General features: G+C 45.1%; 1 protein-coding gene across 1 annotated transcript in view; it reads right to left on the minus strand.

Annotated features, from left to right (window-relative positions):
• Nucleotides 1-20,421, minus strand: part of LOC137320383 (otogelin-like protein) — a 160,959-nt gene that overhangs the window by 95,122 nt on the left and 45,416 nt on the right. The window contains exons 5-6 of the mRNA XM_067982083.1: nt 19,747-19,841; nt 6,011-6,111 (exon numbers count right to left, since the gene is read on the minus strand). Of these exons, the coding sequence (XP_067838184.1) occupies nt 6,011-6,111; nt 19,747-19,841 (196 nt within the window). The remainder of the gene's footprint in view (nt 1-6,010; nt 6,112-19,746; nt 19,842-20,421) is intronic.

Below are 20,421 nucleotides of genomic sequence, written 5' to 3' on the forward strand. Positions count from 1 at the left end.
CACAAGTGCGCAGGAGCCGGGGCGGAGGGAACGGATACCACAGGTGCCAGCTCACCGGAGGGCGAGGTAGCTTACTAGTTCTGCTGCAGAGGAGTCAGATGAGGACTTCAATGGGCCAGGCTACAGAAGACGGCTGATGGGCGTACACCAACAAATGCTCTGGGCACTGGAAAGCCTGCCAGAAAGCCAGCGCATAATGAGATGGGGCATGTAGGAGTCCAGCTTCAACTTGACGCAGGGCTTTGCGCAGAGCTAGGAGCCCATCCTTTCCAACATGGAACGGGTGGTCACCTCCATCAGCACACCTGTGGATCCCACCATGATGCAGCGTCTGATGACTGATGTCACAGCATCCATTGCAACACAAACATCTGCCATCCAAGGCCTGACTGCTGCATTTGCAGCTCAGACTGCTGCTATCGTGGCTCTGGGGGCCACTGTGGAACGGGGCTTCCAGGGCATCACAGCACGCCAGCAATCTGTTCTCCAGCCGATCATCAGGGGTGCTGAGGCGCCGCCGCGGGAGAGTGGCAGTGGCGCCATGGCAGTCGGAACTGCTGTCCTCTCTCAGGACGACAGTATCCCTGCTCCCACCCCTGTCACTCTGCCAGTGCCCCAGTTGTTGCCTCTCGGCCAGCCAGGCCAGACTGCTGCAGCCCATGCTGAGATGGTGCAGTCTGAAGCAGGGCCCTCCAGGCCCAGAGCTGCTCGAGGTCATCCTCCAAGGCCAGCTGGACGATCCTCCATTGAAAGCCAGCAGCCTTCTACCACCCATGCTCCAGCCACTGGGGACGCACCTCGTAGGAGCACTAGGACAGGTAAAGGCACACGGTCAACAGGCACTAAGGTCAGGCACAAGGGTGAATAGTTCTGTTATGTTTGCATAATTTCATTTATTCATCGATAAATGAGAGTTTGAATTTGCGTTTGGTGGTGATTTTCATTTATGCAATGAGCTGAGAGGGACACCAATGTGTAATCAAATGGAGGGTGATTTGATTGTCTTGTGGGAGTGGAAAGGTGGGGAATGTCGGACTGTTGGTAAGATGGGGGATGTAGTTCAAATCATTGATAGTGGGCACGGATCAGGCGAGCACGCACAGCCCTTGCAGACAAGGCGTGTGGTTCCTGCTGCACCCTTGCGTCTTCCTCCATTTCCTCTTCCGGCTCCACCCCCTCCTCCACCTCGGGCTCAGGGTCTTCTGCAATCACTGGTGGCAAAGGCTGGTCCCTCATGATGGCGAGGTTGTGTAGCATGCAGCAGACCACCACAAATCTCCCCATCCATTCAGGGGAGTACTGCAGGGCTCCTCCAGACCGGTCTAGGCAGCAGAAGCGTTGTTTCAGGAGGCCTGTGGTGTGCTCCACAATGTTGCGAATGGCAGCATGGCTCTCATTCTTGGCCTGCTGTGCATGTGTGCGTGGGTTCCCGACCGGTGTCATGAGCCACGTCGTGAGGGGATAGCCCTTGTCACCCAGTAGCCAACCTTTGACTTGCTGAGTCAGGTGAAAGATAGCTGGCACGTTGGACTGCCACATGACGAAGGCGTCGTGACTACTCCCAGGGTAACGGGCATCGACCTCCATGATGTGATGCGTGTGGTCGCACACCAGCTGCACGTAGAGGGAGTAGAAGCCCTTTCGGTTGACGAAGGCAGCCAAATTGATGTGCAGGGCACGCAGGGCAATATGTGTCAATGGCACCCTGCACCATAGGGAAGCCAGCAATGTGGGTGAACCCCCTGCTTGCTCGTTCTGATTGTCTCTGTTGAAAGGGAAGGTGATGAACCTGTTCCTCATGTGGTACAGTGGGCCTGTGACCTTCCTTATGCAGCAGTGCACTGCATACTGCGAGATGTTGCACATGTCGCCAGCAGAGGCCTGAAATGCTCCTGAGCCGTAAAAATTCAGCGCCACGGTGACCTTCACAGCCGCAGGCAATGTTGTCCTCGCTCTGCTCTGAGGCTACAGTTGTGGCCGCATCAGTTGACAGATCTCGGTGACGGCTTCCTTGGTGAACCTCAAGCGTCGGATGCAATCCTTCTCGGTCATGTTGAGGTAAGAGAATTGATCCCGGATTGGGTAGGGCCTCCTGCTCAGTGCCCTGCGCCTCCTCGTCCTCCGTCTCCTCGCAGCTTGACCTGCTCCGCGTGGCCTCTCTGCATGCTCCCAGTCATGCTCAAAGCCCAGCGGGAGCCCTAGCAGAGCGCCCATGGTTGGCAGGAATGTTGTTCCACCAGGGTTGTAACTGTCCGACCTGTAAGGCAGTACCTGCCAAAGCACTCTCAAAAGTAGTGTAGGAACTCTCAATAAGAACAGGGAGCTTCAAAAAACACTTCCTACTCCTCCAGCAGCCAGAAGCAATAATCCAGCAACTAACCTGCAACACCTGCATGGTCCCTTTAAATAGAACTGGTGGGGGGTCTTTCAGGCACTGTAAGACACATTTAGATGGTCGGGGATAAGACTGCGCGTTGAGTTGAGTGTTAAGGTCCAAAATGGTGTGTATCACTTTAAATCAGCCTTGCACATTGATTGCACGCATTTTCTCCCTACTTTACATGCTTCCAGCGTTCGTTATCTGTGCCTGCACTAACTCCTATACCAAGATGGCGTCTGGTGCACGTCACGCAGGAAACATGCGTGCGCATCCAAGACGCCATTTTGGATGTCGGAGAGGCCGTGTAGCGCCAAAACAACGGGCACTACACCACCCAATTTAGCGCCCGTATATAAGGAGACCAAAACTGTACACAGTGCTCCAGGTGTGATCTCACCAAAGCCCTGTACAATTGCAACAAGACTTCCTTAGTCTTGTACTTGCAATAAAGGCCAGCATACCATTTGCCTTCCTAATTGCTTGCTGTACCTGCATGTTAACTTTCTGTGTTTCGTGTACAAGGACACCTAAATCCCTCTGAACTCCAACATTTAATAGTTTCTCACCATTTAAAAAATATTCCATTTTTCAATTTTTCCTAACAAATTGAATAACCTCACATTTCCCCACATTATATTCCATCTGCCACCTTCTTGCCCACTCACTTAGCCTGTCACTATCCCTTTGCAGACCAGAACATAAGAACATAGAAATAGGAGCAGGAGTAGGCCATCCGGTCCCTCGAGCCCACTCCGCCATTCAACAAGATCATGGCTGATCTTCTACCTCAACGCCATTTATCTGCACTATCCCCATATGCCTTGATGCCTTTAATATCTAGAAATCCTGCTCCTACTTCTTACGTTCTTAACCGATCCCTGCGGCACTCCACTAGTTACAGCCTGCCAACCCGAAAATGCCCCATTTTTTCCAACTCTCTGTTTTGTCAATCCATGCTATTATATTATCCACAATCCCATGAGCCCTAATATTGTATAACAACCTCTTATGTGGCACCTTATCGAATGCCTTTTGTAAATCCAAATATACTACATCCACTGGTTCCCCCTTATCTACCCTGCTAGTTACACTCTCAAAAAACTCTAATAGATTCGTCAAACACGATTTCCCTTTTGTAAAACTTTTGTTGTCTCTGCCTAATCATATTATGATTTTCTAAGTGCCCTATTACAATTCTAGCAGGTGATCAAGAAGGCCAACGGAATGTTGGCTTTTATTGCTAGGGGGATAGAATATAAAAACAGGGAGGTATTGCTGCAGTTATATAAAGTATTGGTGAGACCGCACCTGGAATACTGCATACAGTTTTGGTCTCCATACTTAAGAAAAGACATACTTGCTCTCGAGGCAGTACAAAGAAGGTTCACTCGGTTAATCCCGGGGATGAAGGGGCGGACGTATGAGGAGAGGTTGAGTAGATTGGGACTCTACTCATTGGAGTTCAGAAGAATGAGAGGCGATCTTATTGAAACATATAAGATTGTGAAGGGGCTTGATCGGATGGATGCGGTAAGGATGTTCCCAAGGATGGGTGAAACTAGAACAAGGGGGCATAATCTTAGAATAAGGGGCTGCTCTTTCAAAACTGAGATGAGGAGAAACTTCTTCACTCAGAGGGTAGTAGGTCTGTGGAATTTGCTGCCCCAGGAAGCTGTGGAAGCTACATCATTAAATAAATTTAAAACAGAAATAGACAGTTTCCAAGAAGTAAAGGGAATTAGGGGTTACGGGGAGCGGGCAGGAAATTGGACATGAATTTAGATTTGAGGTTAGGATCAGATCAGCCATGATCTTATTGAATGGCGGAGCAGGCTCGAGGGGCCGATTGGCCTACTCCTGCTCCTATTTCTTATGTTCTTATTTTCCCTATACTGATATCAGGCTAACTGGCCTATAATTCCCTGTTTTCTCTCTCCCTCTTTTCATGATTAGCAGGGGTACATTTGCCACCTTCCAATCCACAGGGACCGTTCTCGAATCTAGGGAATTCTGGAAGATTGAAACCAATCTCTGCAGCCACCTCTTTTAAAACCCAAGGATCCAGGCCATCAGGTCCAGTGGATTTGTCAGCTTTTAGTACTATTAATTTCTCCAGTACCTTTTCTTTAATAATCTCAATTATTTAAGTTTCTCACTCTCAATAGACCCTTGGTTCCCCACTATTTCCGGTATGTTTTTGTGTCTTCTATTGTGAAGACAGATACAAAATATTTGTTTAACATCTCTGCCATTTCCTTATCCCCATTATAACTTCTCCTGTCTGTGCTCTAAGGGACCCATGTTTACTTCAGCTAATCTCTTCTTTTTATATACCTGTAGAAGCTCTTACAATCTGTTTTTATATTTCTTGCTAGTTTACTCTCATATTCTATTTTCTCCCTCTTTATCAATTTCTTGGTCATCCTTTGCTGATTTCTAAAACCCTCCCAATCCTCAGGCTTACTACTCTTTTTGGCAACATTGTAAGCCTCTTCTTTCAATCTAATACTTCCTTAACTTCTCTAGTTAGCCACGGTTGGCTCATTTTTCCTGTGGAGTTTTTATTCCTCAAGGGAATGTATATTCGCTGAGAATTATGTATTATTTCTTTAAATGTTCACCATTGCTTATCTACTGTCATATCTTTTTATTTAATTTCCCAATCTACTTTAGCCAACTCGCCCCTCATACGTAATTGGCTTTGTTTAAATTTAAGACCCTAGTTTCGGACTTAACTACATCACTCTCAAATTCGACATGAAATTCTATCATATTATGATCACTCTACCCCAGAGGATCCTTAACTATAAGATTACTAATTAACCCTGTCTCATCACATAATACTAGATCTAAAATAGCTTGTTCCCTAGTTGGTTCCTCAACATATTGTTCTAGTAAACTATCTCAAATGCATTCCATGAACTCATCCTCCAAACTACTTTAGCCAATTTGGTTTGCCCAGTCTATATGAAGATTAAAGTCCCCCACAATTACAGCATTACCCTTGTTACGTGCTCCTCTAATTTCTTGATTTATAGTCTGTCCAACACTATAACTACTGTTGGGGGCCTATAAACTACTCCATCAGTGTTTTCTGCCCCTTGTTATTTCTTTGCTCCACCCATACTGATTCGACATCCTGATTTTCTGAGCTAAGATCCTTTCTCACTACTGTCTTTATCTCATTCTTTCCTACAGAATCAAATAATTTCACAGCACAGGAAATGATTGGTTGACCCATCACGCCTGTGCCAGATCTCTGCAAGAGATACCCACCGTCACAATTGCCTGCCCTTTCCCCATATCCTTTTATTTTATCTTTTTCAAATATTAGTCCACCTCCCTTTTAAAAGCTCTTACTGATTCTGCTTCCACCACTGTTTTTAGTCAGGTATTCCATGTCCTAACAACAACAAAAAATTCTCCTAATTTTTTCCTTCGTTCTTCTGGTGATGATCTTAAATTTGTGTCCTCTAGTTACTGACTCAATAGCCAGTGGATATAGCTTTTTCCAAGTAGTTCTCGAGGAGAGAGACTCCTGATGGAGTGAACACATTTACATAGCCAAGTTTGTAAATCACAGGATAAGCTTGGACGAATGAATGGTCCTTACTTAGGTTTTGCAGTTACCTGGTATACAACTCCTCGCTACTGGAGTTAAATGTCCATCAGTTTCATCACTCTCACAAAGTCTCATCAGTGTTAAACGTGCTGGACAAATGTCGTTACCCCTACAACGAATCAAAAATATAAGAAAAACAGGTCCTATGAAATTGCTGTATATACAGAGTACTGTAGCATATATCCACAGCTGATTGTATCAATTGATTACTTCATTATTATTTATTACATCTTCACATTATTTTCTCTGCTGTATTATTCATTTTTTTCCATTTGTAACCTGCTGGAAATTTTTTATTACAAAAGCATACAGAAAAAATGGTGCCCATTACACAGCACATGTACACCCCATCATTGGCAATACCCCATCCATTTAATCTCCTGAGGGAAAATTCTGTCCAATGCTCCTTGATCCCCAAAGGTAATGAAGCAGAACTCCAGAATATTTATCCATCCTCACATTCAACTCTGACTCATTGCATTCCACAAATATCACATCCAGATTACACTCATATTGGTACAGGGGCACAGCAACCATCAAGTCCCATGGACCATTTGATATTCTTAGTTTATACTTGTCCCAATAACTTTCATTCCATTCTTCTGTCACCACCTCGTCCTTGACTACTGTCTCTGACTACTCCTTACATAGCCGAACAATTGTAGTGGGGAAAATGCTGGAGTCTATTATAAAATATGTGATAACAGAACACTTGGAGGGCATTAACGGGATTGGACAAAGTCAACATGGGTTTATGAAAGGGAAATCATGCTTAACAAGTCTACTGGAGTTTTTTGAGGATGTAACTAGTAGAATAGATAGGGGAGAACCAGTGTATTTGGATTTTCAGAAAGCTTTTGATAAGGTCCCACACAAGAGGTTAGTGTGCAAAATTAAAGCACATGGGATTGGGGGGAATATACTGGCATGGATTGAGAATTGGTTGACAGATAGGAAACAGAGAGTAGGAATAAACGGGTCTTTTTCCATGTGGCAGGCAGTGACTAGTGGGGTACCGCAGGGATCAGTGCTTGGGCCCCAGCTATTCACAATATATATCAATGATTTGGATGAGGGAACTAAATGTAACATTTCCAAGTTTGCAGACGACACAAAGCTGGGGTGGAATGTGAGCTGTGAGGAGGATGCAAAGAGGCGCCAATGTGATTTAGACAAGTTGGGTGAGTGGGCAAGAACATGGCAGATGCAGTGTAACGTGGATAAATGTGAGGTTATCCACTTTGGTTGCAAAAACAGAAAGGCAGATTATTATCTGAATGATGATAGATTGGGAAAAGGGGAGGTGCAACGAGACCTGGGTGTCCTTGTACACCAGTCGCTGAAAGCGAGTATTCTGGTGCAGCAAGCAGTTAGGAAAGCGAATGTATGTTGGCCTTCATTACAAGAGGATTTGAAAACAGGAGCAGGGATGTCTTACTACAGTTATACAGGGCCTTGGTGAGACCACATCTGGAGTATTGTGTGCAATTTTGGTCTCCTTATCTAAGGAAGGATGTCCTTGCCATGGAGGGAGTGCAACGAAGGTTGACCAGACTTATTCCTGGGATGGCAGGACTGACATATGAGGAGAGATTGGGTCGACTAGAGTTTAGAAGAATGAGAGGTGATCTCATCGAAACATATAAAATTCTAACAGGACTAGACAGACCAGATGCAGAGAGGATGTTCCCGATGGCTGAGGCGTCCAGAACCAAGGGTCACAGTCTCAAGATACGGGGTATGCCATTTAGAACCGAGATGAGGAGAAATTTCTTCACTCAGAGCGTGGTGAACCTGTGGAATTCTCCACCACAGAAGGCAGTGGAGGCCAAATCAATAGATGTATTCAAGAAGGAGATAGACATATTTCTTAATGCTAAAGGGATCAAGGGATAAGGGGAAAAAGCGGGAACAGGGTACTGAGCTGGAGGATCAGCCATGATCATTTTGAATGGCGGAGCAGGCCCGAAGGGCCAAATGGCCGACTCTTGCTTCTATTCTATGTTTCTATGTTTCACTCTTGTTTCTCTCTCTTCATTTAATTCTGCTTTTCTCTCTCCCTCTTTCACCTGTTAATATCTCTCCTCCACTTATCATTCCTTACTTCTTCCTTTCTGTTTCTCTACATTTATTTCTCAGTCTCACCTCCTTCTGTTTCTTGCTCGCTAATTCATTTTTGCTTCTCATTCTCCTTCACTTCTGTCTTTTTTTTATTCGTTCATGGGATGTGGGCGTCGCTGGCGAGGCCGGCATTTATTGCCCATCCCTAATTGCCCTCGAGAAGGTGGTGGTGAACCGCCTTCTTGAACCGCTGCAGTCCGTGTGGTGACGGTTCTCCCACAATGCTGTTAGGAAGGGAGTTCCAGGATTTTGACCCAGCGACAATGAAGGAACAGCGATATATTTCCAAGTTGGGATGGTGTGTGACTTGGAGGGGAACGTGCAGGTGGTGTTGTTCCCATATGCCTGCTGGTCTTGCCCTTCTAGGTGGGAGAGGTCGCGGGTTTGGGAGGTGCTGTCGAAGAAGCCTTGGCGAGTTGCTGCAGTGCATCCTGTGGATGGTACACACTGCAGCCACAGTGCGCCGGTGGTGAAGGGAGTGAATGTTTAGGGTGGTGGATGGGGTGCCAATCAAGCGGGCTGCTTTATCTTGGATGGTGTCGAGCTTCTTGACTGTTGTTGGAGCTGCACTCATCCAAGCAAGTGGAGAGTATTCCATCACACTCCTGACTTGTGCCTTGTAGATGGTGGAAAGGCTTTGGGGAGTCAGGAGGTGAGTCACTCGCCGCAGAATACCCAGCCTCTGACCCGCTCTTGCAGCCACAGTATTTATATGGCTGGTCCAGTTAAGTTTCTGGTCAATGGTGACCCCCCAGGATGTTGATGGTGGGGGATTCGGCGATGGTAATGCCGTTGAATGTCAAGGGGAGGTGGTTAGACTCTCTCTTGTTGGAGATGGTCATTGCCTGGCACTTTTCTGGAGCGAATGTTACTTGCCACTTATGAGCCCAAGCCTGGATGTTGTCCAGGTCTTGCTGCATGCGGGCTCGGACTGCTTCATTATTTGAGGCGTTGCGAATGGAACTGAACACTGTGCAATCATCAGCGAACATCCCCATTTCTGACCTTATGATGGAGGGAAGGTCATTGATGAAGCAGCTGAAGATGGTTGGGCCTAGGACACTGCCCTGAGGAACTCCTGCAGCAATGTCCTGGGGCTGAGATGATTGGCCTCCAACAACCACTACCATCTTCCTTTGTGCTAGGTATGACTACAGCCACTGGAGAGTTTTCCCCCTGATTCCCATTGACTTCAATTTTACTCGGGCTCCTTGGTGCCACACTCGGTCAAATGCTGCCTTGATGTCAAGGGCAGTCACTCTCACCTCACCTCTGGAATTCAGCTCTTTTGTCCATGTTTGGACCAAGGCTGTAATGAGGTCTGGAGCCGAGTGGTCCTGGCGGAACCCAAAATGAGTATCGGTGAGCAGGTTATTGGTGAGTAAGTGCCGCTTGATAGCACTGTCGACGACATCTTCCATCACTTTGCTGATGATTGAAGGTAGGCTGTTGGGGCGATAATTGGCCGGATTGGATTTGTCCTGCTTTTTGTGGACAGGACATACCTGGACAATTTTCCACATTGTCAGGTAGATGCCAGTGTTGTAGCTGTACTGGAACAGCTTGGCTAGAGGCGCAGCTAGTTATGGAGCACAAGTCTTCAGCACTACAGCTGGGATGTTGTCGGGGCCCATAGCCTTTGCTGTATCCAGTGCACTCAGCCATTTCTTGATATCACCTGGGGTGAATCGAATTGGCTGAAGACTGGCTTCTGCGATGGTGGGGATATCAGGAGGAGGCCGAGATGGATCATCCACTCGGCACTTCTGGCTGAAGATGGTTGCAAACGCTTCAGCCTTGTCTTTTGCACTCATGTGGTGGACTCCGCCATCATTGAGGATGGGGATGTTTGCAGAGCCTCCTCCTCCTGTTAGTTGTTTAATTGTCCACCACCATTCACGACTGGATGTGGCAGGACTGCAGAGTTTTGATCTGATCCGTTGGTTGTGGAATCACTTAGCTCTGTCTATAGCATGTTGCTTCCGCTGTTTAGCATGCATGTAGTCCTGAGTTGTAGCTTCACCAGGTTGGCACCTCATTTTGAGGTACGCCTGGTGCTGCTCCTGGCATGCTCTTCTACACTCCTCATTGAACCAGGGTTGATCCCCTGGCTTGTTGGTAATGGTAGAGTGAGGAATATGACGGGCCATGAGGTTACAGATTGTGCTGGAATACAATTCTGCTGCTGCTGATGGCCCACAGTGCCTCATGGATGCCCAGTTTTGAGCTGCTAGATCCATTCTGAATCTATCCCATTTAGCACGGTGGTAGTGCCACACAACACGTTGGATGGTGTCCTCAGTGCGAAGACGGGACTTCATCTCCACGAGGACTGTGCGGTGGTCACTCCTACCAATACTGTCATGAACAGATGCATCTGCGACAGGTAGATTGGTGAGGACGAGGTCAAGTAAGTTTTTCCCTCGTGTTGGTTCGCTCACCACCTGCCGCAGGCCCAGTCTGGCAGCTGTGTCCTTCTGGACTCGGCCTGACCGTCAGTAGTGGTGCTACCGAGCCACTCTTGGTGATGGACATTGAGGTCCCCCACCCAGAGTACATTTTGTGCCCTTGCTACCCTCAGTGCTTCCTCCATGTGGTGCTCAACATGGAGGAGGACTGATTCATCAGCTGAGGGAGGACGGTAGGTGGTAATCAGCAGGAGGTTTCCTTGCCCATGTTTGACCTGATGCCATGAGATTTCATGGGGTCCAGAGTCAATGTTGAGGACTCCCAGGGCCACTCCCTCCTGACTGTATATCACTGTACCGCCACCTCTGGTGGGTCTGGACATACCCAGGGATGGTGATGGGAGAGTCTGGGACGTTGGCTGCAAGGTATGATTCTGTGAGTATGGCTATGTCAGGCTGTTGCTTGACTCGTCTGTGGTGACAGCTCTCCCAATTTTGGCACAAGTCCCCTGCTGTTAGTAAGGAGGACCTTGCAGGGTCGACTGGGCTTGGTTTGCCTTTGTCATGTCCTGTGCCTAGTGGTCCGATGCCGGGTGGTCCGTCCGGTTTTATTCTTATTATGACTTTTCGTCGCGAGATTTTACAACTGAGTGGCTTGCTAGGCCATTTCAGAGGGCAGTTAAGAATCAACCACATTGCTGTGGGTCTGGAGTCACATATAGGCCAGACCGGGTAAGGGCGGCAGGCTTCCTTCCCTAAAGGGCATTAGTGAACCAGATTAGTTTTTACGACAATCCGGTAGTTTCATGGCCATCATAACTGATGCTAGTATTTTAATTCCAGATTTTTATTTAATTAATTGAATTAATTAACGACTCTGGATTTTAGTCCAGGCCTCTGGATTACTGGTCCAGTAACATAACTACTATGCTACCGTACCCCTCGGTCTCTCACCCGATTCTCATTCGCTTCTGTTTTTTTGCTCTCTTCATTACTTCTGCTTATCTCATTCTCCACTTCTGCTTCTTTCCCATTCCTCTTTCACTTTTGTTTCTTTCTTCCTCTTCTCCTTACACATAAATATATGAAAAGGTGAGAAAAGATCAACAGGCCCAGCAGTGTTCACCATATCGATTGGACAATCTCTTGCACCATCCTCCCCAACCATTACTTCTCTTTTCCTCTCTCCCTAGTCCTGTACTTACGTTTTCTCTTTCCTTTTTTTTTCACTTTCTACTTTTCCCTCCATTCTTATTCTAAACACTTTCCTCACTATTGGCTACAGTGCTTGTGTAGAAGGAATGATTCGGTGGAGTCCACATGGTTTTATGAAAGGGAAATCGTGTTTGACAAATCTATTAGAGAGATTTTTGAGGATGTAACTGCCAGGTAGATAAGGGGGAACCAGGGATATGGTACATATTTGGATTTTCAAAAGGCATTTGATAAGGTGCCACATGAAAGATTGTTATTCAAGGTAAAGGCTCATGGGGTTGGGGGTAATATATTAGCATGGACTGGGGATTGGTTAACGGACAGAAAACAGAGAGTAGGAATAAACGGGTCACTTTCAGGTTGGCAGGCTGTTACGAGTGGGGTAACACAAGGATCAGTGCTGGGGCCTTAGCTATTTACAATCTTTATTCATGACTTCGATGAAGGGACCAAGTGTAATGAATCCAAGTTTCATAGAATCACAGATTCATAGAAAGTTACGGCATAGAAGGAGGCCATTCGACCCATCGTGTCTGTGCAGGCGGATTAAGAGCTATCCAGCTTAATCTCACTTTCCAGCACTTGGTCTCTAGCCCTGTAGGTTACGGCACTTCAAGTGCACATCCAAGTGCTTTTTAAATGAGTTGAGGGTTTCTGCCTCTCCCACCCTTTTAGGCAGAGAGTTCCAGACCCCCACCATCCTCTGGGTGAAAAGATTTCTCCATAACTCCCCTCTAATCCATCCACCAATTATTTTAAATTTATGCCCCCTGGTCATTGACTCCTCTGCTAAGGGAAATAGGTCTTCACTATTCACTCTATCTACTCCTGTCATAATTTTATATACCTCAATTAAATCTCCCCAACCTATCAAATCTTTACTCATAGTAAAATTCTCCAGCCTTGGTAACATCCTCGTAAATCTCCCCTGTACCCTCTCTAGTGCAATCACATCTTTCCTGTAATGTGGTGACCAGAACTGTACGCAGTGCCGAGCTGTGGCCTAACCAATGTTTTATACAGTTCTAGTATAACCTCCCTGCTCTTATATTCTATGCCTCGGCTAATAAAGGAAAGTATCCAGTATGCCTTTTTAACCACCTTATCTACCTGTCCTGCTACCTTCAGCGATCTGTGGACATGCACTCCAAGCTCCCTTTCTTCATCTACACCTCTCAGTACCCTCCCATTTATTGTGTATTCCCTTGCCTTGTTTGCCCTCCCCAAATGCATTACCTCACACTTCTCCTGACTGAATTCCATTTGCCACTTTTCTGCTCATCTGACCAGTCCATTGATATCTTTCTGCAGTCTACAGCTTTCCTCCTCACTATCAGCCACATGGCCAATTTTTGTATCATCTGCAAATTTCTTGATCAAGCCCCCCACATTCAAGTCCAAATCATTAAAATATAACACAAAAAGCAAGGGACCTAGCACTGAGCCTTACGGGACCCCAATGGAAACAGCCTTCCAGTCGCAAAATCACCCGTCAATCATTTCCCTTTGCTTCTTGCCACTGAGCCAATTTTGGATCCAATTTGCCACTTTCCCTTGAATCCTATGGGCTTTTAATTTTTTGATCAGTCTGCCATGTTGGACCTTGTCAAAAGCCTTGCTAAGATCCATGTACACTATATCATGAGCACTACCAAAGTTTGCTGACAATACAAAGCTAGAAACATAGAAACATAGAAAATAGGAGCAGGAGTAGGCCATTCGGCCCTTCGAGCCTGCTCCGCCATTCAATATGATCATGGCTGATCCTCTATCTCAATACCATTTACCCGATCTCTCCCCATACCCCTTGATGCCTTTTGTGTCTAGAAATCTATCGAGCTCCATCTTAAATATATTCAGTGACTTGGCCTCCACAGCCTTCTGTGGGAGAGAATTCTACAAGTTCACCACCCTATGAGTGAAGAAATTTCTCCTCATCTCAGTCCTAAATGTCCTACATATCCTGAGACTGTGACCCCTCGTTCTGGACCCCCCAGCCAGGGGAAACATCCTTCCTGCATCCAGTCTGTCTAGCCCTGTCAGAATTTTATATGTTTCAATGAGATCCCCTCTCATTCTTCTAAACTCGAGTGAATACGGGCCGAGTCGAACCAACCTCTCCTCATACGACAGTCCTGCCATCCCAGGAATTAGTCTGGTGAACCTTCGCTGCACTCCCTCTATGGCAAGTATATCCTTTCTTGGATAAAGAGACCAAAACTGTACACAATGCCCCAAGGCCCTGTATAACTGCAGTGAGACATCCTTGCTCCTATACTCAAATCCTCTTGCAATGAAGGCCAACATACCATTTGCCTTCTTAACTGCTTGCTGCACCTGCATATTTTCTTTCAGTGACTGGTGTACAAGGACACCCAAGTCCCTTTGTACATCAACATTCCCCAATCTATCACCATTTAAATAATACTCTGCCTTTCTGTTTTTCCTTCCAAAGTGGATAACTTCACATTTATCCACATTGTACTGCATCTGCCATATAGTTGCCCACTCACTCAACTTGTCTAAATCGCCTTGAAGCCTCTTTGCATCCTCCTCACAACTCACAATCTCACCTAGTTTTGTGTTGTCAGCCAACTTGGAAAGATTACATTTGGTTCCCTCATCCAAATCATTGATATATATTGTGAAGAGCTGGGGCCCAAGCACTGATCCCTGCGGTACCCCACTAGTCACTGCCAACCACCCCGAAAAAGACCCATTTATTCCTACTCTCTGTTTCCTGACTGTTAACCAATTTTCAATCCATGCCAGTATATCACCCCCAATCTCATGTGCTTTAATTTTGTACACTAACCTCTGATGTGGGCCTTCTGAAAATCTAAATAAACCACATCCACTGGTTCTCCCTTATCTATTCTACCAGTTACATCCTCAAAAAACTCCAGTAGGTTTGTCAAACATGATTTCCCTTTCATAAATCCATGTTGACTTTGTCTAATCCCGTTGATATGTTCTGAATGTCCTGTTATCACATCTTTTATAATAGACTCTAGCATTTTCCCTGCTACTGATGTTAGGCCAACCGGTCTGTAGTTCCCTGTTTTCTCTCTCCCTCCTTTTTTAAATAGTGGGGTTACATTTGCCACCCTCCAATCTGCAGGAACTGTTCCATAATCTATAGAATTTTGGAAGATGACAACGAATGCATCCACTATTTCCATGGCTACCTCTTTTAGTACTCTGGGATGCAGATTATCAGGCCTTGAGCATTTATCGGCTTTCAGTCCCATTATTGTTTTACTAATACTAATTTCCTTTAATTCCTCCTTCTCACTAGAATCATAGAATCATAGAAGTTTACAACATGGAAACAGGCCCTTCGGCCCAACATGTCCATGTCGCCCAGTTTATACCACTGAGCTAGTCCCAATTGCCTGCACTTGGCCCATATCCCTCTATACCCATCTTACCCATGTAACTGTCCAAATGCTTTTTAAAAGACAAAATTGTACCCGCCTCTACTACTGCCTCCGGCAGCTCGTTCCAGACACTCACCACCCTTTGAGTGAAAAAATTGCCCCTCTGGACCCTTTTGTATCTCTCCCCTCTCACCTTAAATCTATGCCCCCTCGTTATAGACTCCCCTACCTTTGGGAAAAGATTTTGACTATCTACCTTATCTATGCCCCTCATTATTTTATAGACTTCTATAAGATCACCCCTAAACCTCCTACTCTCCAGGGAAAAAAGTCTCAGTCTATCCAACCTCTCCCTATAAGTCAAACCATCAAGTCCCGGTAGCATCCTAGTAAATCTTTTCTGCACTCTTTCTAGTTTAATAATATCCTTTCTATAATAGGGTGACCAGAACTGTACACAGTATTTCAAGTGTGGCCTTACTAATGTCTTGTACAACTTCAATAAGACATCCCAACTCCTGTATTCATTGTTCTGACCAATGAAACCAAGCATGCTGAATGCCTTCTTCACCACCCTATCCACCTGTGACTCCACTTTCAAGGAGCTATGAACCTGTACTCCTAGATCTCTTTGTTTTATAACTCTCCCCAACTAGTCCCTTGGTTCCCTAGCATTTCTGGGAAGTTATTTGTGTCCTCTTCTGTGAAGACAGAACCAAAGTATTTGTTTAATTGCTCTGCCATTTCCCTGTTCCCCATTATAAATTCTCCCGTTTCTGACTGTAAGGGACCTACATTTGTCTTCACTAATCTTTTTCTTGTAGAAGATTTTACAGTCCACTTTTATGCTCCTTGCAAGTTTATTCTCATACTTTATTTCTCCGCTCTTAATCAATCTCTTGGTCCTTTTTTGCTGAATTCTAAACTGCTCCCAATCCTCAGGCTTTCTACTTTTTCTGGCAACTTTATATGACTCCGCTTTAGATCTAATACTGTCCTTAATTTCTTTTGTTAGCCATGGTTGGGCCACTTTTCCTTTTGTGTTTTTGCGCCAGAAAGGAATGTATAATTGTTGCAATTCATGCATTCGTTCCTTAAATGTTAGCCATTGCCTATCCACCATCATGCCTTTTAATGAAGCTTCCCAATCTATCAGAGCCAACTCACTCCTCATACCTTCGTAGTTTCCTTTGTTTAGATTTAGGACCTTTCTTTCGGATTGGACTACTTCACTTTCCATCTTAATGAAGAATTCAATCATGTTATGGTCACTCTTCCTTGAAGGACCCCACACAACAAGATTATTAATTAATCCCTTCTCATTGCACAATACCCAATCTAAGATAGCCTGTTCCCTAGTTGTCTCCTCAACGTACTGGTCTAAAAAAACCATCTCGTACACACTCCAGGAATTCATCCTCCACAGTGTTATTGCTAATTTGATTTGGTAAGTCTATATGCAGATTAAAGTCACCCATGATTACTGTTGTACCCTTGTTACATGCATCTCTAATTTCCTGTTTGATCCCAACCCCTGCATTACCACTACTGTTTGGAGGCCTATAGACAACTCCCACCAGTGTTTTCTGCCCCTTGGTGCTTCTTAACTCCACCCAAACTGATTCTACATTTTGATTTTCTGAGCCAATATCCTTTCTCACTATTGCTCTGATTTCATCCTTTACTAACAACGCCACCCCACCTCCTTTTCCTTTTTGCCTGTCCTTCCTAAATATCGAATACCCTTGGATATTCAGCTCCCAGCCTCGGTCACCCTGCAGCCATGTCTCTGTAATTGCTATTATATCATATCCGTTTACATCTATTTGCGCTGCTAATTCGTCTACCTTATTATGAATGCTCCATGCATTCAGATGCAGTGCCTTTAGATTTGTAGGAAAGTTGGCTGTGAGGAGGACATAAATAGTCTGCAAAGGTATATAGACAGATTAAGTGAGTGGGCAGGAAGGTAGCAGATCGAGTTTAATGTGGGGAAATGTGAGGTTATTCACTTTGGTAGGAAGAACAGAAAAGCAGAATATTTTTTAAATGGTGAGAAACTATTAAATGTTCATATTCAGGGGGGTTTGGGTGTCCTAGTACACGAAGTATAGAAAGTTAAAACAAAAATACAGCAAGCAATTCGGAAGGCCAATGGTATGTTGGTCTTTACTGCAAGGGGGTTGAAGTACAAGTGTAAGGAAGTCTTGCTGCAATTGAACAGGGCTTTGGTGAGACCTCACCTGGAGTACTGTGTACAGTTTTGGTCTCCTTACCTAAGGAAGGATATACTTTCCTTCGAGGTGGTGCAATGAAGGTTCACTAGAATCTTAGAATCATAGAAGTTTACAACATGGAAACAGGCCCTTCGGCCCAACATGTCCATGTCGCCCAGTTTATACCACTAAGCTAGTCCCAATTGCCTGCACTTGGCCCATATCCCTCTATACCCATCTTACCCATGTAACTGTCCAAATGCTTTTTAAAAGACAAAATTGTACCCGCCTCTACTACTGCCTCCGGCAGCTCGTTCCAGACACTCACCACCCTTTGAGTGAAAAAATTGCCCCTCTGGACCCTTTTGTATCTCTCCCCTCTCACCTTAAATCTATGCCCCCTCGTTATAGACTCCCCTACCTTTGGGAAAAGATTTTGACTATCTACCTTATCTATGCCCCTCATTATTTTATAGACTTCTATAAAATCACCCCTTAACCTCCTACTCTCCAGGGAAAAAAGTCCCAGTCTATCTAACCTCTCCCTATAAGTCAAACCATCAAGTCCCGGTAGCATCCTAGTAAATCTTTTCTGCACTCTTTCTAGTTTAATAATATCCTTTCTATAGTAGGGTGACCAGAACTGTACACAGTATTCCAAGTGATTGATTCCTGGGACGTGAGGGTTGTCCTATGAGGAGAATGGGCCTATACTCTCTGGAGTTTAGAAGAATGAGAATTGATCTAATTGAAACATATAAGATTCTGAGAGGGATTGTCATGTTTGATGCTGAGAGGCTGTTTCCCTTGGCTGGAGAGTCCAGAACTATGGGCATAGTCTCAGGATAAGAGGTCGGACATTTAGGACTGAGATGAGGAGAAATTTCTTCACTCAGTGGGTTGTGAATATTTGGAATTCTCTACCCCAGAGGGCTGTGTATGCTCAGTCATTGAGTATATTCAAGACTGAGATGGATAGATTTTAGGACAGTCAGGGATCAAGGGATATGGGGATCGGGGCAGGAAAGTGGAGATGAGGCCAATGATCAGCCACGATCTTATTGAATGACGGAGCAGGCTCAAGGGGCCGTATATTTTTTATGTTCTTTTGAGTAGGACCAGCAGCAGAGTCAGAGAATCAAACGAGAAGCAGCAAGATATTAGAACTTGGGTGGGAGATGGCAACAGATCGGAAAGTGGTCTCCTTGCTACCCTACCTTGAATGTTACATGGCCTATTATTGTAGCATGCCACACAGTTTGAGAAATGCTGTTGTCGCTCCATTTTTCCATTCAGCTCTTCTTATAACCCCATGTTTTATTTATCCAGTAGTTTTAAATTCCTCTGTTCAGTATTTTAATGTATTTGTTAACCCATTTATTTTACATGAATACATTAACTGGTTAACCAATATACTGCCAGAGGAAATTAAATCTGCTAAAGTTTTATACAACTGTATTGTTACATTTGGTATGGCATTCATTGCTGTATCAAAAAGAACCATACAATGAACACTGGGACCCACTTCCAAGTTCCCAATCAGTTCTTGACTTTAGAATGTGACTGTGTTAAACAGGATCTCAAACTGTGGACCTCCTCACTTCCCTCTGTCTTTCCTTCCATCCAGACTCTACCAGTTATTAAAATCCAAGCTTTGCATCACCAAATGATTATTTCTCGATTTACCTTATTTTCTATCTTACTCCTTTCAACTTTTCTGGTATTCTGCACTGTGGGCCGATGCTTCTAAGTAATAAGTACAACATGCTCATGGTGAGACATCCTAATATCAACTCTCTGTAACTGTTGATATGATCACATTGTCATCAGCAATTTGTAACGGGATTCTCCTGGTATTATTATGCTGGATTTAACAAAGTGTCAGTCTCAGCTTAGTGGTAGCACTCTCACCTCTGATTCAGAAGGTTGTGGGTTCAAGTCCCACTCCAGAGTCTTGAGTACATAATCGAGGCTAACACTTCAGTGCAATACTGAGGGAATGCGGCTCTGTCAGAGGTGCCTTCTTTCAGCTGAGATGTTAAACGGAGGCTCAGGTGGACGTAAAAGATCCCACGGCACTATTTGAAGAAAATTAGGGAAGCTCTATCTGGTCTTGGTCAATATTTATCCTTCAACTAACATCACTAAAACCGATTATCTGGACATTCATCTCAATGCTGTTTGTGGGACCATGCTGTGTGCAAATTGGCTAATGTGTTTCCCTACGTTACAAGAGTGAGTATGCTTCAAAAGTCCTTCATTGGCTGTAAAGCGCTGTCCTGAGGTTGTGAAAGGTGCTTATGAATGCAATTCCTTTCCTTCCTTCCTTCTTTCTTTCTATAAATTTATTTAGAAGGTGTAAAAGAGTGTATTTGCCTCTCCTGACTGAAATTGCCAAACTCACCAGCAAACATCGTTCCTGCAGGCTTGTTGAAGAATGCTCAATGTTTTCAAAGAACAGCTCAGATTTCGCCCCTTGTTTAGGCAATTGTCTGCAAGCTGAGATGAGAAAGTTGTGTAGTCTGAAACATCAATCTTCTAGTTACAGAGTCAAGCTACTTAATTGTAAAATTGTAAAATTACAAAAATTGCAAAACTCTAAAATGGAGACTAAGAACCAGAAAATCATGGAATGGTTACAGCAGAGAAGGAGGCCATTCTGTGCATCGAGCCTTTGTAACAGCAAACCAGTTAGTCCCATTCGCCTGCTGTTTCCCCACGGCCCTGCAAATTCTTTTCCTTCAAGTATTTATCCAATTCCTTTTTGAAAGCCACGATTGAATCTGCTTCCACCGCCCTTTCAGGCAGCGCATTCCAGATCATAACTACTCGCTGCGTAAAAAACCTTATTTTTAAATGGCAGGGCAGGTGATGTGTAGCGACTGCAGAATGTGGGAGCTCCTGGACACCAGTGTGATCCAGGGCAAACACGTCTGCAGTAAGTGTCTGCAGCTTGAGGAGCTACGGCTCAGAGTCATTGGGCTCGATGTTAGCAGGGCTGCGGGTTTGCGGCGGGGGGGCTATTGGGCGCATGGGTAACGCGCCCGGTGAAATTAGTCTGACCCCGCGCGATCGCAGC

This window comes from Heptranchias perlo, chromosome 4 (assembly GCF_035084215.1).
Source record: "Heptranchias perlo isolate sHepPer1 chromosome 4, sHepPer1.hap1, whole genome shotgun sequence".
In the NCBI taxonomy this organism is placed as follows: domain Eukaryota; kingdom Metazoa; phylum Chordata; class Chondrichthyes; order Hexanchiformes; family Hexanchidae; genus Heptranchias; species Heptranchias perlo.